At 54.9% G+C, this 15658-nt stretch overlaps 1 protein-coding gene across 1 annotated transcript; it reads right to left on the bottom strand.

Annotated features, from left to right (window-relative positions):
* Nucleotides 1–207: 207 nt before the first annotated feature.
* On the bottom strand, nt 208–14469 carry LOC308514024 (DNA dC->dU-editing enzyme APOBEC-3F-like; the record flags this gene model as incomplete). Its single annotated transcript, XM_081084052.1, has 9 exons — nt 208–493; nt 755–870; nt 1268–1565; nt 2529–2685; nt 3450–3625; nt 9135–9238; nt 9650–9794; nt 12900–13041; nt 14411–14469. The coding sequence occupies 9 exons, from the start codon at nt 14467–14469 to the stop codon at nt 479–481; spliced, it is 1212 nt and encodes a 403-aa protein (XP_080940178.1). The 3' UTR covers nt 208–478.
* Nucleotides 14470–15658: the final 1189 nt, after the last annotated feature.

The following is a 15658-nucleotide window of genomic DNA, read 5'->3' as shown; positions in this document are numbered from 1 at the left end:
GACTCTGATAGTAATGAATAGAATGTTACTGGTGTGTATTGGGACCATATCATAGATTTTAAATGAAAAGTAAATCAATCAGAGTTTTAAAAATTCCTAATGAGGTCATTCATTGCCTTTTGCTGGTTTCTTTTGATCAACTTGGAGATGGTGGCAAATTATGAGTTTTTATTACTTGTTTTTATTTTTTTTATTTTTTTTTTTATTGATTTCAGAGTGGGAGGGAGAGGGAGAGAGAGATAGAAACATCAATGATGAGAGAGAATCATTGATCGGCTGCCTCCTGCTCAGGGATGGAGCCCGCAACCCCAACATGTGCCCTTATCTGGAATTGAACCCGAGAGCCTTCAGTCCGCAAGCCGATGGTCTATCCACTGAGCCAAACCAGCTAGGGCCGTTTTTACTTCTTGAAGAAAGTGTTTTATTCCGCATTAACCAGAAGTCTCCCCACTTGTTTAGAGAGATTGAAGTCCATCCTTTAATTTTCTAGATTCTGGATTGAGAAGGAGGGGGTGGGGGAAGCAGGGAGTGAGGCAGGAGGGAAGGTGAACAGAGCAGAGTCAGGGGCAGTCACAAAGGGGGGGAAGGAAAAGGGGCGCAGGAGGGGAGAAAGCAGAGGGACTCCTGAGACCTGAGGGGAGGGATGGAGCTGGGGCCCAGGAGGGAGCAGGTGACCCAGAGGCAGAGACAGGCCCAGGGAGAGAAGAGGAGGGGGGAGGAGAAGAGGGGGGAGAGTCGGAGGGAGTCACCTCACCCTGAGAATGTCCACCAAAGTCTTAGATAGGCTGCAACTGTTTAAATATATTCCTTTCCAGTACCGGAATGGTTGTAGGGCGTCATCCACAAAGATGTCCCAGCAGTAGGCAAAGTCTGAAAGGAACAGGGGAGAGCAAGGTGAGCTTCTGCTGCGGGAGCCCTGAGGGGACACACAGTGTGTGACTCTTAGGGACCACTCTTCCCATCATGATTTCAGACTCTTCTCTTTCCTTCGGGGACGTCATTGCCACTTCAGTCCCCTTTCTCCCTGTGAATCTGAGCCACGCCTCCACGCCCCCTTCTGGAAGCCTCCTTCTTGCACGTGTCCTTCACCTCCCTCCCCAGCCTGGACCACCTCTCTCCCCTGAACTTCTCCTCCAGGAGACTCCCCGACTGCAGCACCACCTCCGCAGGCACCTAAGGGGCGTCTCCTTCCTCTCTGGGGATTCTAGGTCCTTCCTGGCTGGTCCTAGTCCCCCCACACCTCTGCCCCGGCGGCCTCTGCGCTCACCAGCTGGAGTCATTATGGCCACCTGGGCCCCTGCGCCTTGCAGGCTGCGCAGCCCCTGCTGGTACTGGGGGCGACTGGAGTAGTAGAGGCGGGCAACGAAGATGCTCAGCTGCACGTACTTGTGGTCCTTCAGGAACGCGACCACCTGCCTGGCACATTGGAAGCAGGGGCTCCAGGACATGAACCACGTGACATGGTATTTCTCCTCACGGGACAGGTTCTGGGCCAAGAATGCTTGCTGGGTCTTGAACCAATTCAAGAAGCAGATTTCTGTGTGGACGGGCTTCTTGGGATAGAACTGGGAGAGATGGAGAGGGGAAGGGGGCCCTCTGGGCTGGCCGAGCAGGCATGTTGCAGGGCTGGAGGAGTGGGGACCAGGGAACAGGGAGCCAGAGTCTCAGAAGCATGTTATTGATTGATTCCTCTTTAAACGTCTCCCCTCCAGGCTGTATTCCTTTAGTCATCCCTTCCCACCCTCATCCATAAACTCCAACACCCACCCTCCCATTCTTTCATTCTATGAGCATTCGGGGTGCCTGGTTCAGGCCAGGCCGCTGGGTCCAGGCTTGTTCCCTGGGTGCTGTCTGCCGGGGAGGGCCCAGAGCCGTGCTGCCCACGGGGAGCCACTAGCACAGGTGTTTACTGTGCTTTTGAAATGCGGCTCGCCTGCACTGATGTGTGCGACAAATACGAAATACACTCCTTCTCTCCATGACGTGGTTTGAAAGAAGAATGTAAACTATCTCATGAGACCTTTTATATTAACGATATGTTGAAGCAATATCTTCGATATGTCACAAAGTATGTTATCAACATTAAATTGATCAATTTCTCTGAAAGTTTGAACACTGGGTACTAGAAAAGGTTAAATGACCTAATCGTGTCCTGGGAAACATGCTGACTTTCAGCCCCTCCATCGTGCTCCCACAGGTAGGACTGCCATGGTGACACCCCATCCACCCCATAAGGGCTCTGAGTAGTCTGCTGTCCGGATGGGGAATGGAGGGCTGTTGTGTGGTGGACACTTCATAGGAGACCTTAGTGTTTGACTGCAGGGCAGGGGCTTGCTCTGTGTCTGCTGAGGCTGCTGTCCTCACCCAGGTGTACCTGGCGATTCAGGAGGGTCAAGCAGGGGCATCCAGGGCTAAAACATAGGACAGTGTTATGGGAAGAAGCTTCTGGCATTTTACATATTATCATTTCCCCACATCCTTCCCTGGCTTAGCTCCTGCCTCTGATGACAGCATCATGGGACACATACCTCATTTTCAAAAACCCCGGTGCCCATGTCCAAGGAAAAGCCCTTCTCTGTTCTTTTCACTTGGTAGCAGAGGTAGCAGCCATTGCGACCTTTGGGGTTAGGCCAGTTTGTAAAGTGAAAGTAGAAATACTCAAGACTTAACCATCTCATTGGGTTTCTGGGGGCAGGAGAGAAAAGAGAAAATGCAGGGTTCCCTCAAGATTCTCCCATCTGGTGGCCTGGGTGCCCTGCCACCCAGCATCCCTTCCCTTCAGCATTTCCGGCCACCTCAAGGCAGGAAGCTGGGAAAGAGGGGGAGAGCAGGGCTGCAGGGACAGCAGGGGCTCCGGTCCTCTCCCTTAGGGCCTGGCTCTGCTGCTTCCAACAACACACTCCCAACCCATCACCCCCAATCATTTGAATACAGAAATGAGTAATAAAACTGCCTTAATCCCCCAAATGTTAGATTTTCATATTAAGGTGCAATTCATGACTGACCTTTCACCTATGCATGTTTATTATTATTATTTAATGTCAGGCTAACACCTAAATTCACAGGCTCCAGCTACTGTTCTAAGAGCTCCTGTATCTGAACTCCTCTATTCCTCCCCAATCCAGGGGCCTCACCTCATTTTACAGAGGAGGGAACGGGACACAGAGAGGGGAGTAGCCTGTCCAAGTCACAGGGCTGCTGAGTGACAGAGCCGGTCCCTTGCCCAGGCAAAGCCATGTCCAGCCCTTGCATGACGTCAGCTGGCAGCGGGGACCTATTGGTTGAGAGGCTCTTTTCTCCCTCATTGTAAACAGCGTGTCCCCCCCACCGGTGGGTGCACTATAAACGCGAGGGCGGGGATGCCTCTGGGCACAGCCTGACTTTGCTCTTCTGCTCACAGGCACCTTGGGAGACAGGATTTCACTTCCTGCTCAGCGAGCCCCTCTCACTCTGAGTGGATAACGGGGTCAGTAGCACAGAAAGTGGATCCAAGTGCTTCAAACCAAATGCCCCCAGTGCTCCACTCATCCTTTAGTGCAAGTCTCATGGCCAAGAGGGCACAGGAAAGGCCACAGCGCAGCAGCCCCGCGGGCAGGGAGGGGGCAGCCAGCCCACAACTGGCAGGCTGAGGGGAGGACCAAGTGGACAGCAGGCCTGGGCGAGGGGCAGGAGGGGCCACTCAGAAGCAACTGTGGGGGCTTCCCCAGAAGAGGGCAAAGCCCCCATGGAGAGGGGCCTGCAGAGAAGGTGCCCAGAGCGGGAGAGAAGCCAGGCTAGACCAGGGGAGGACAAGGCTGAGGACAGCGTCACCTGAGGGCCCCCAAGTAGAAAGGGCTACAGAGGAGGACAGAGTGGGGGCAGTACCTGGGCCAGGGCACCGGAGTGGACTCCTGGTTCCCTTGTTGCTGCTGCATTGCCCTTGGTCCCCGGCGCTGGTGCTGCACTTCTGCTCACAGGCGCAGGTTTTCGGAAAGTCCCTGGATGGAGAACCTTCCTGCCTTCTCAGCTGAGGCCCCACTTCCTTCCTGCTTTGGCTGCAGGGGTGGGCGGGCCCTGGGGTGTGATCTTCCTCAGCCTCAGACCCACCTTCCCTCCTCCTCTGGGGCCCTCCCTCTGGACAGAGCTGACCTCTGCTGGTGACAGGCTCCTCTGGGCAGCAGGACCCAGGCTGCTGGCAAAGGGAAGTGAAAGTGATGACGGCAGGGAGAAGGGATGAGACAGGGCCTGCTCCCCTGGGAGGGCCAGGCTGGAGCCCTCCCCACACCACCCTGCACCCAGCCCAAGCCTGAGCCCAGTGCAGGCTCTCCACCAGCCTATCGAATGATGGGAAAGTGTGGACCTTGGATCAGGGACAATGTGCGTTGAGTTCCTCATTCTGGGCTTGGTCCTCTGCTTGGGTCCCTCTGCCTTCACAGGGTGGGGAGGGCACCGCTGGCAACCTCCTGTCCCTCTTGCTCTAGGAGAGCTTTCAGACAAGCTGGATAGTGACCCTTGTCGGTTACACTGCAAATGCTTTCTTTCAATGTGTGGCTAGGCTCTCGCTTCATGGTCTTTCCAGGTATAGGTGTCTTAATTTTTAATGTTTTCAAATGCATTAGTTTTGTCATATATGTATATGGCATGACATAGGCATGTCATTTTTTATTTTGTATTGGATAGCCAGTACAAGGACATTTAATGACTTTCCTTCCCTGTCATTTTGTCCTACTGGTGTGCAATGCCACAGCCTTAGTGTGTGTGTGTGTCTCTCTGTGTGTGTGTATGTGTGTGTGTGAGTGTGTCTGTCTGTGTGTGTGAGTGAGTGTGTGTCTCTCTGTGTGTCTGTGTGTGTATGTGAGCGTGCGCGTGTCTGTATATGTGCGCGTGCACGTGTATGTGTGTGTGTGCATGTGTGTGCGTGTGCGTGTGTTCATGTGTGTGTGAGTGTGTCTCTGTGTGTGTGCCTGTGTGTGTCTGTCTGTGTGTATGTGTGTGAGTGTGTCTGTGTGTATGTGTGTGTGTCTGTGTGTCTGTGTGTGTCTGTGTGTGTATGTGTGTATTTGTCTGTGTGTATGTGTGTGTGTCTGTGTGTGTATGTATGTGTGTGTCTGTGTGAGTGTGTCTGTGTGTGTCTGTGTGTCTGTCTGTGTGTGTGTCTGTGTCTCTGTGTGTTTGTGTCTGTGTGTGTGTGTGTGTGTGTGTGTGTGTGTACGTAGGTCGTCTCTGACTCATATGCTCCATTGCCTCACCAGTCTATGCCTTAGCGACTACCACACTGATCTTCCAGAGCTTCAGCGTAGATCCAATATCTGGTACGCCCATCCACCTTAGCCTCACCTTTGAAGTTGTATTGGCCTGTACAGATCTACATGAATTTATGCGAAAAAATTCCTTAAAATATGTTTTATAAATTGATTTCAAAAATAGGAAGGAAGAGGGAGAGAGAGAGAAAAAACATCGATGATGAGAGAATCATTCATTGGCTGCTTCCTGCATACCCCCTACAGGGAAAAGATCTCAGAACATGGGCAAGTGCCCACTCATGAACCCCCTGGTTCACGGGTCCATGCTCAACCACTGAGCCAAACCAGCTGAGTGATGGACAAACTTTTCCTGTTTCATGCGATACCCTATTATCAATGTCTAGAGCAATCTTGGCAGGCATAGACGTCTCTGAGGCCCTGAGACTCTCCATCCATGAACATGGTATATATCTCCATTTCTATGGGCCTTCTTTTATGTTCTCAGTGAGTCTGAAATGAAGTTAAAGGGGAAGCTGGAAGGGAAGGAAAGAGGCAGCCATGAGGGCAAAGAAGAGGAAAGGGAGCACGGAGAGGAAGAAACAGGGTCAAAAAGGAGGATACACCACTCTGGGCAGAGGGAGAGAATTAAAGCTGTGTGGAGACAGGAAAGAATGGAGGGAGAAAAGGGTCAGAAAGGGAGAATATGAATCTGGGCTCAACCTTGCCTACCTTGGGAAAAGGGAAAAAGAACTTTGCCTCAGCAATATGGTGCTCAGTAGTCATTCCCTGCTGTGAGAACTGGTGCAGTCTGGACACGCTTGGGGATGAAAGGGGCTTCGCCCAGGTCCTGAGACACCAAAGGGCAGAGGTTAATTTAAAGCAAAGGGAATGGAAGCCCCTCTCGATATGTCCTGCTCACTAGGGCATGGTGTGGTCACTCTGGGACTGGCATTCTCCCTGGCACACCTGCAGCAGGGGCGGGAGGAGACACAGAAATGAGGGCAGCAGCCCACAGGACATGCTGGGAGTCCTGGGGAGAGGCCAGGCGAGGCACAGGGTCAGGAGACAGGAGGAACACACAGGGGTCAGAGGAGGAGCTGGTAGAGGATCGGGAGTGAGTCCCATCCGGGAAGGGAGGAGGAGGGGTCAGGAGCAGGGGCCAGCCCTGTCCTGGGTCTCAGCCTCGACCACCTGCTGAGACCCCTAAGGCTTCTTGTCACCACTTCTTCCCAACACCAGGCTGCACATGGTGTGGGCAGAAACTGCTGGAGGACGGAAGGATTATTTGAAAATTGATTGATTGATTGAACCAGAGACTCCCCCTCTTCTTTATAATCACCTCATCCTTTGTTGGAGACTAACTATCTTCTTTGTTAGACGTTGTCCCAAATGCCCCACATTTAACTGTCACCACAGCCCCCGTGGTCAGTCATGGTTACTCTCTGTGTTACAGTGAGGAATCCAAGAGGCAGCCTGTTCCCTCTGCCACACCCACAGGGTCTCCACAGGAAAGAAACACCCCTGGAACCTGACTCCTGGGCTGCCCATCAGCTGCCATTCATGGTCGGTCCCTGCTATTGTCCATGGAGAGGATGCACAGGCTTGAAAGTTCTGTGGTTGGTCCAGTCCTCTGTCTGCCCGCTGGGACTGAGGCGTGATGAGTAGACGTGGGTCACCATCTGAGGCTTGGAGGAGACCAGCAGGAGGAGACAACCCCCAGAGCTGACTTGGGGGTGTGAGGGTGTGGGTCTGATTCCAATAGCATCACTGAGCGGCTGACCAGGCCCACACTGTCCTCCTCCTCCCACAGGGCTTGTCCTGGGAAACAAGCTGACTTTCAGCCCCTCCATGGCGGCCACAGTCCCTGACAGCCCAGCCTCCTGTCCGTGATCTCCTTCCTGTCCCGTGTCTCCCACTGCCGGGGTCCAACCCCAGCAGGTCCAGGGGTCCCCAAAGGTGTGGACGGAGTCGGCGAAGAAGGAAGGACACGGAGACAGCGTTCAGTTGATCAGCAGCCTAGCCAGGATCTCCAGCCAAGTTCTGGTCTGGATCTCCAGAGAGGTTCTGCTGTTTATTGTCTTGTTACATCCGTATTTATCCCAGTTGATTTTAATCCTGTCAATTTCTATTACAAAGGTTAGGGCGTTTCTTATCTCCATTCCAGGGAGTAAAGATTATGTAGCTTAAGCATGATTGTTTGTAGGGATTAACTACCCGCCTGGCACTTAGTTAAGGAGTTTCATCCCCTCCCTGACTTCAGGGAAAAATTCCTACCTGGGGAAACAACCTTTCTCAGAGAGGTGACCTTGGTTAAAACACACAGCGCTAAGGGGAGCAAACATATTAAGAACAGTATGCTATATACGCCAGGTCCCTTGAAACATATGCTGTGCAGGTGTTTCTTCCCTGCAGCGACTGTGTCAAGCAGCAAGGATGGACCGGCTTCCGGCATCTCACCATTGGCCCCCACCCCACTGCACCCCACCCCTCCCCACCCCACCCAACCCACCCCGCCCCACCCCACCCCACCCCACCACCCCACCCCACCACCCCTCTCCCGTCCTCTTCTTCCATCTCTTCAGGTCACTTTGTCTATCAAGTCTTCCCTCTGGCTCTGTGTCCTCCTGACTCAGTCCCCTCCTACTGCTTTGGCCACAAGCATATGACTGTCCTTATTCTCTATCCCTCCAATGTCTCTCACTAAAGGACTCAGTCCCAGTCTCTCACAGTCCTGTGTGAGGCTGTGACAGGGGGGTCCGGACATGTGAGCAGAAGCCTGTGGTGAGAGACCTGGGAGCCTTCGTTGCCTGGAAGGCCGTGTGCAGGATGCCAGCTGCCAGGAGCTCGCTCAGCATGATTCAGGCTCCACAGAGACACGGCAGGACAGACAGCCGCTGCCTGCACTGCATCCTGCCTGGGCCGGGTCCTGGGAAGGGCAGAGGGATCCTGTCTGCAGGGAAGCCCCTCCCTCCAGCGTCCTCTCCAGGGAGTGGAATTGGAAAGGCCTGAGGACTCAGTAATCCCCGGGCCTCCCCTCAGCCAATGTCAACTTCAACTGCTCTTCCCAATAGTGACCCTGGGCCTCTCTCCTCTCCTATTGCATGGGCTGTCGTTTCAACACAGCACTACCCTCCGCACATCCTTGGTCGATGCGTTTAGGCTTCTGGGTTTGAGCTTCTGCTCCTATAAATATTGCTGACTTTACGTGGCCAGTGGCAATTAGTGTGGCCACCGCCCTCCCAGGAGGTTCCTACAGAAGAGAAAGGCTTTGTCACTTTTTCAGGTGTTTATTGAGCTATTTGGACTTCATGAAACACTTACAAAGGAAAACACATTTTGTGGAAGATTCTTAATCTTTCATGTTATTGCTTTGGATTTAAAATCAATGTAAATAATTTATTTTCTAAATATAAAAATGATTCTGATAGGAACGAATAGAATGTTACTGGTGTGTATTTGGAACACATCATAGATTTTAAATGAAAAGTAAATCAGATTTTTAAATATTCCTTATGAACTCATTCGTTGCCTTCTGCTGGTTTCTTTGGATCAAGTTGGAGATGAGGCACGTGATGCGTTTTTATTTCTTGAAGAAAGTGTTTTATGCGTCGTTCACCAGCTGACCCCTGACTGTTTAGAGATATGGAAGTTCATCCTTCAGTTTCCCTGATTCTGGATCGAGAAGGAGGGGGTGGGGGAAGCAGGGAGTGAGGCAGGTGGGAAGGTGAACAGAGCAGAGTCTGGGGCAGTCACAGGAGGGGAGGAAAGGGGCGCAGGAGGGGAGAAAGCAGAGGGACTGTGAGACCTGAGGGGAGGATGGAGCTGGGGCCCAGGAGGGAGCAGGTGACCCAGAGGCAGAGACAGGCCCAGGGAGAGAAGGGGAGGGCAGGGAGGTGGGGGGAGGAACCTCACCCCTAGAATGTCCTTCAGCTTCTGTATGTTTTTTTCCAGTTCAGTCTCAGGCTTCAAGGGCTGGCCCCGGTTGTCCACGAAGGTGTCCCAGCAGTGCTGGAGCTCTATGAGAACAGGGAGGGAAAGGTGAGCTCCTCCTAGAGCTGGGAGGGCGCAGGTCTCTGACTCTAGAGACACACCCTCCCCATCAGGATCTCCCTGCCCCCTTTCTCCCTCCTCCCAAGGCACTGAGCTCATCCCTCATTCTTTCTTCCACTGGAATCTGAGGCAGCCCCTCCCCTTCTACCAGGAAGGACCTGGGTCCTGATGGCACAGGGACCCACCTCCCCCCTTCCCAGGACCCTGTCTCTCCCCTGAACTCTCTCCTCCAGGAGACTCCATCCTCTCCAGACCCAGCAGCCCCGCTGCAGGCAGCTGACCGTCCCCACCTGGATTCTCCTTCCTGCACACTCAGTGCAGCCATTTCCCAGCCTCTCAGCCCGCCCACCTCCCACCCTCAGGAGTCTCATGCTGACCTTCGAAGGTCATGATGGCGAGTTTGGCCCCAGCATCCTGCAGCCTGCGCAGCCCATCCTCATATCCATCAAGTCTGGTGTAGATGCGAGCAGCGAAGATGCGCAGCTGCACGTGGCTGTTCTCACCCAGGAAGTCCACCAGTTTCTGGGCACAGTCAGGGCAGGGGCTCCAGGAGATATAGCAGGTGAGTCTGTACTGCTTCCCCTCATCCAGGTGCCAAGAACGGACCCGATCCAGGAAGCACAACTCTGCATGACTAGGTTCCCAGTGTGTGTCACCACCCTGAGCACGGAGGGGGGAGAAGAGGGACCTGTCACTTGCTGTGAACAGGGGAGGGTGGGACCAGCCAGAGGCAGGTGAGGACTGGCCTCCAGCACAGGACTGAAGGGGCACAGCTCAGCGTCAGGATGAACGCTATTTCAATGCAGGATCTACACGGTCAAAGGGAAGGCGACTCACAAATCACATAATATCAGCATCTACAAAGGGCAGATCAGCAGTGAGGACTGTTCTATATCAGCAAACCATGGCTGCCATGGCTCTGTAACTGATCAGTCTTCACTTAGCCTGTTGATATTCCATTCAATATGGAATTTGCATTAGTTTTGATTTTTTAAAGTTTTGCATTAAATATGGTTCTTCTTTCAAATCCTCACCTGGGAATATTTTTTCCATTGATCTTTAGAGAAAGAGTGAAGGGATGGAGGAGGTGGCAGAGAGAGAGAAACATCAACCTAGGAGAGACACATCCACTGGTTGCCTACCCCAGGCTCCACGACCCGGGGCCAGGGATCAAAGCTGCAACTGAGATAAATGCCCTTGACCTGGAATCCTACCCCCGGCCCCTGGCTGTGCAGGCTGACGCTCTAACCACTGAGAAAACAGACCTGGGCTCCATGTGATTCACCTTGATTCAGAGTTCCCAGAGAGCCTCTATTTGTGCCCAAAGCCTATGCCTTCAGGAGTTGCACCTAGTCAGACCCTGCAGGGGGACAAAGAGCTGAGGGCAGCCCAGCCGGTTTTGCTCAGTGGGTTGAGCAGCGAGCCATCCACAAACAGGTCACGGGTTCCATTCCTGGTCAGGGCCCAGGCCCAGGTTGCAGCCTTGATTCCCAGTTGGGGGCGTGCAGGTGGCAGCCAACCAATGATTCTCTCTCATCACTGATGTTCCTATCTCTCTCCCTTCCTCTCTAGAATCAATAAAAGTCATTTAAATAAGTAAATAAATATCTACACTAATAAAAGAGAAACATGGTTATTGGCGTCGACCGCTAACCTTTTCTTTGGCTAATCAGCGAGATATGCAAATTAACTGTCAGCCAAGATGGCTGCCGGCAGCCAGGCAGCTTGAAACTAACATGAGGCTTGCTTGCCTCAGTGACAGAGGATCGTTGGAGGAAACCAACGTTCCCCGCCTGGGGCTGCAGGCTTCTGAGCGGGCAGTTTAAGAAACATTGTAACAAATACCGCCGGACTTCAGCCAGCAGATTCGCAACATTGTAAGCAAAGGCCAGAAACCTACTTTCAGCCACGGAGGCCTAAGAGCTGGAGCCAAGCCTCAAGGTAAAGCTGGCCCAGAATAAAAAAGAAAAAAAGAAAAAAGGAGCGGTTGGGAACTTCAGTCACTCCCAGCCTGAAAACAGCCCTCAGCCCCTCACCCAGACTGGCGAGGCACCCCAGTGGGGACCCCCACCCTGATCGAGGACACCCTTCAGGGCAAACCAGCCGGCTCCACCCATGCACCAGGCCTCTACCCTATATAGTAAAAGGGTAATATGCCTCCCGGCACCGGGATCAGCGTGACAGGGGGCAGCGCCCAAACCCCCTGATCTGCCCTGCTCTGTGCCTGATAGGGGGGAGCTCCCCAATCCCCCCCCCCAACGGGCCCTGCTCTGTGTGTGATGGGGTAGAGCCATAACCTCCCCATCGGCCCTGCCCTGAGTATGAGAGTCGCGGCGCCCCAACCCCCTAATCGGCCCAGCTCTGTGGGTGATAGAGGGCGGTGCCCCAACCCCCTGATGGACCCTGCTCTGTGCGTGACAGGGGGTGGCGCCGCAACCTCCCCATCGACCCTGCCTTGAGTGAGACAGGGGACGGTGCCCCAACCCCCGAATTGGCCCTACCCTGAGCGTGACTGAGGGTGGCATCACAACCTCCCAATCTGCCCTCCTCTGTGCATGACGGGGTGGTGCCCCAACTCCCCAACAGGCCCTGCTCTGAGCCCAACCAGGGGCTGCACCTAGGGATTGGGCCTGCCCTCTGCCACCAGGGAGCAGGCCTAAGCCAGCAGGTCGTTATCTCCCGAGGGTCCCAGACTGCGAGAGGGCACAGGCCGGGCTGAGGGATCCCCCCCTCCCCGACGAGTGCACCAATTTTTGTGTACCGGGCCTCTAGTAAATAAATAAATATAAATAAATAGCTGAGGTCAGAGGGAGGAGGCAGCTGAGCCCCAAGGTCCTGGGCCTGATGCCACAGGGGTGGGTGCTCGCTCCAGGCAGGGGCGATCTCCCTCTGCTCCCCTACCTCCAGCTCCCGCCTGTGCACCAGCACCTCCACACGCTTCTACTCTGGGCTTCCCCCTGTGCTGCGCCCAAGGGTGACACACTCTGCGGGAAGAAGGCGTGAGGGCACAGAAGCAGAGGTGGGGAGACACGGGATGAGCGTCGCTGCTGGGCTCCCAGAATTGTGGAGATTAGCCCACCCGCCCAGGGAAGGATTTTCAACCAGGGGCTCAGGGAGGAGGAAGAGGTCATGCCCACGGAGCTGGCGCAGAGCCCTGGTGGCAGAGAATGGTGCCTGGGGACCCAGGAGGCGTCCTGGGCTCCGTGCAGCTGGCAATGCTCTTGTGGGGACAGCACCCTGCCAGGCTCTCCCAGGAGTGACTGGAGGGAGCACCAAGGGGGAGCTCTGGCTCTCTGGCCACAGGCGGCCAGGGCGGGACCAGGGGAGATCGGACCCTTTGTCCAGGTGCCTTTCCCTCTGGCCTGACCCCTCCTCAGAGGCACAGCAGGAGGGACAGGCTGACCCTGGAGGCTGGGCTGACCCTGGGCTGGTGGGCCCAGGCCCTGGGACACTGTGACTGCTTTCTTATTGGGGCTCCAAGCTGCCAATCACAGCAGAGTCCATCCTCCCTGCCTCTGGGCAATGCCACAGCAGCTGGGGGCCAAGGGACATTGCTCAGAGGACACCCCGCGGGCATGGAACCTCCTCCCCGAGTGTCCCGGGGCCCTGCCTGCTGTGCTCACTCACCCGTTTGCGTCGAATACCCTGGAGCCCCTGCACTGGGGCCCAGGCGTCGCCCTCCCAGACCTCCATCTCGTAGCACAGGTATGTTTGGTTCTTACATTCTTTCCGGAAGTTTCTCTGGAAGGTTTCTCTTTTCATCAGGGGACTGTGGGCACAGGCAGGAGGAAGCAAGGCATGGGGCATCTCTGGGGATCACCCCGTTCTCCTCCCCTCTGCACCCACATCCCGGCTAGACTCACAGAGGATGTGCGTCCACTCACTTAGCTGGAGCCACCTAACCTCCCTATCTGACCCCTTTGGGGGCTTCTGGGGAGTCAGCTCAGTCCTTTTGTCAGGGTTTCCCTGGTAGCAGTGCAGGGGCTCAGAGCTCTGACGGGGCCTCTCCTGGCATCACCGTCCTGCCCTCGTCCTGCTGACCCAGTCCTGCCAGGTGCAGCCCAGGGGCGCTGTTTCCTCTGCTCTTCTGGGTTAACCTGAGCCACATGGTGCATCAGGGGGAAGGGTGGCCCCATCGGGGAAAAGAGATGCCAAACTAGTCTTCTCAGATAACTCATGACATTTCCCTTCTCATCATGAAAACAGTCATGTCCTTTACAAAAACCAAAACATAAATCTGAACGTGACCTTCTAGGGCAGTGATGGCGAACCTTTTGAGCTCGGCGTATCAGCATTTTGAAAAACCCTAACTTATCTCTGATGCCCTGTCACATATAGAAATTTTTTGATCTTTGCAATCATAGTAAAACAAAGAGTTATATTTTTGATATATATTATATATAAATGCCATTTAATAAAGAAAAATGAACCAAAAAAATGAGTCATAGTTTCGCCATCACTGTCCTAGGGCCTTAGTTCAGAGCAGAGAGAATAGATTTCATGGGAGACAGAAGGAGAGGAGAAACAGGGACCCTCAAGGGTGACTCCCAGATTCTAGCCAGGGGCTTAGGGGAGGCAGGTAGGATAGGCCCACTGGGCATCAGCTGAGGGGTCCTGGACATAGAAGGGCCATAAGGAGGGACGGGAGAAGCAGGGGGTCCCCTGGGGAGAAGGCAAGTCCCCCCAGGGAGCCAGGAGGAGGGGTTCAGAAGCAGGGCTGCTCCAGGGGCGGGTGGTACCTGCCACCAGGTGCTGGGTTGTTCTCCATGTCTCAGCTCCTTCACCTTCTCTGCTGGTCACGGCGCGTCCTCCGTCTGGGACACTTTCAAGGACTGAGGTGCCTTATATGCCATCGAAGCACCTGGAACCTGCTGAGCTGGCACTGCTGCGCCCCACCCCTTCCCAAAACTCAGGCCACTCATCGCACCCACATGGAGTCATAGGAGAGGGAACTTTTCTGCCCAAATGTCTCATCCTGTGCCCTCAGGGGCAAGTTAGGTGTTGGTTTCTCTGTTCTGACAAAGGCCCTCCCTGGACTGACCTGGGCCAGTGAGGTCCCCGGAGGTGGGGTCACCCTGGGCAGCACGGCACAGCCAGGCAGGAGGCGAGAGCGCAGGTGAGAGGACAGGTGCTCCCACCTGAGGAGGGTCCGGGCACAGGACACGGAGCCCCCACAAGACAGGCCCCGGGTGCCCATCCCTGACTCTCCCGCGGCCGCCAGTGCAGGGCATGGCCGGGCCCAGTGCAGGGACCTGCGGGGCTGAGCCAGGAGGGAGACTCTGCCCTGAGAGGAAGGGCAGGGCGGGGCCACCGTGAGCTGAGCTCCCCTTAGGAGCCACCCTGTAGGGGAAGGAGCTGGACTCGGAGCCTTTGTCCGCCCATCACACAGAGGAGAACAGAGAGGCTCCCAGCAGGGCGGCCGGGATGGCCTGGGAGCAGAGGATGCAGGGTGTGCCCGCCTCAGGAAGGGGCACCGCTGGTCCTCTCCACCCCCAGCCGCGAGGAACGGGGGGACTTTGTGTTCCAGGCTCAAGTGTGACCTGAGCCCCAGCTGGTAGGGTTTGTCCCCGAGAGGATGCCCCTCTGTCCCACTGACTGTCCATCCGGCTCCTCTCAGACCACCCTGTGCCAGCCCCACGTTCCCTCCCAGGGGACATGCCCAGCGCAGCCCCGGGTCTGTCCCCAGCGCACTCCCCGCGGCATGCTGGCTCCATGGCTGTGGCTGATTCCCTTGCTTCCAGCTGGTGGTCCCACCGCAGGTGCCACTGATACGACAAAGATCGAGCTTGGCACACACCTGTGTCTGGGCCACGGGCCCGAAGGCTGCCCTGACTCACCAAACACAGACACACACACACACATACGCAAGCAGATGACACGCAGGAATCTCTTAGGTTCTCCAGACACACCCACCGGCCTCCGTCTGAGTGGCAGGAAGCAGAGGACATTCCCACTCCCAGGCTGGTTTACAAGAACCTCATCATCCAATCAGCTCTTCATCATCAAATCAGAAGACAGGTTGTTGTATGTTGCTTTTTAATATTTTTTTTTATTGATTTCAGAGGAGAAGGGAGAGGGAAAGAAACTTAGAAACATCAATGATGAAAGAGAATCATTGATCGGCTGCCTCCTGCACCCCCCTCATTGGGGATCGAGCTCAAAACCCGGGCATGTGTCCTGACGGGGAATTGAACCGTGAACTCCTGCTTCATAGGTCGATGCTCAACCACTGAGCCACACTGCCCGGACAAGAGGCTGCTCTGCATGAGACCCAGGTCTGCCTTCCCGCAGGTGGCCTTCTGGCAGGAGGACAGGCTGAGGTGGGGGGCCCAGGGCTCAGCCGTGTCCTCAGCTGTGAGCTACCCTCTCCGAGGTCTCAGGTCCCC

The sequence above is a fragment of the Myotis nattereri genome (assembly GCF_964212035.1).
Source record: "Myotis nattereri genome assembly, chromosome: 2".
NCBI lineage: Eukaryota > Metazoa > Chordata > Mammalia > Chiroptera > Vespertilionidae > Myotis > Myotis nattereri.
The sequence above is the reverse complement of the archived record's forward strand: the minus strand, read 5'-3'. Positions and strand labels throughout refer to the sequence as shown.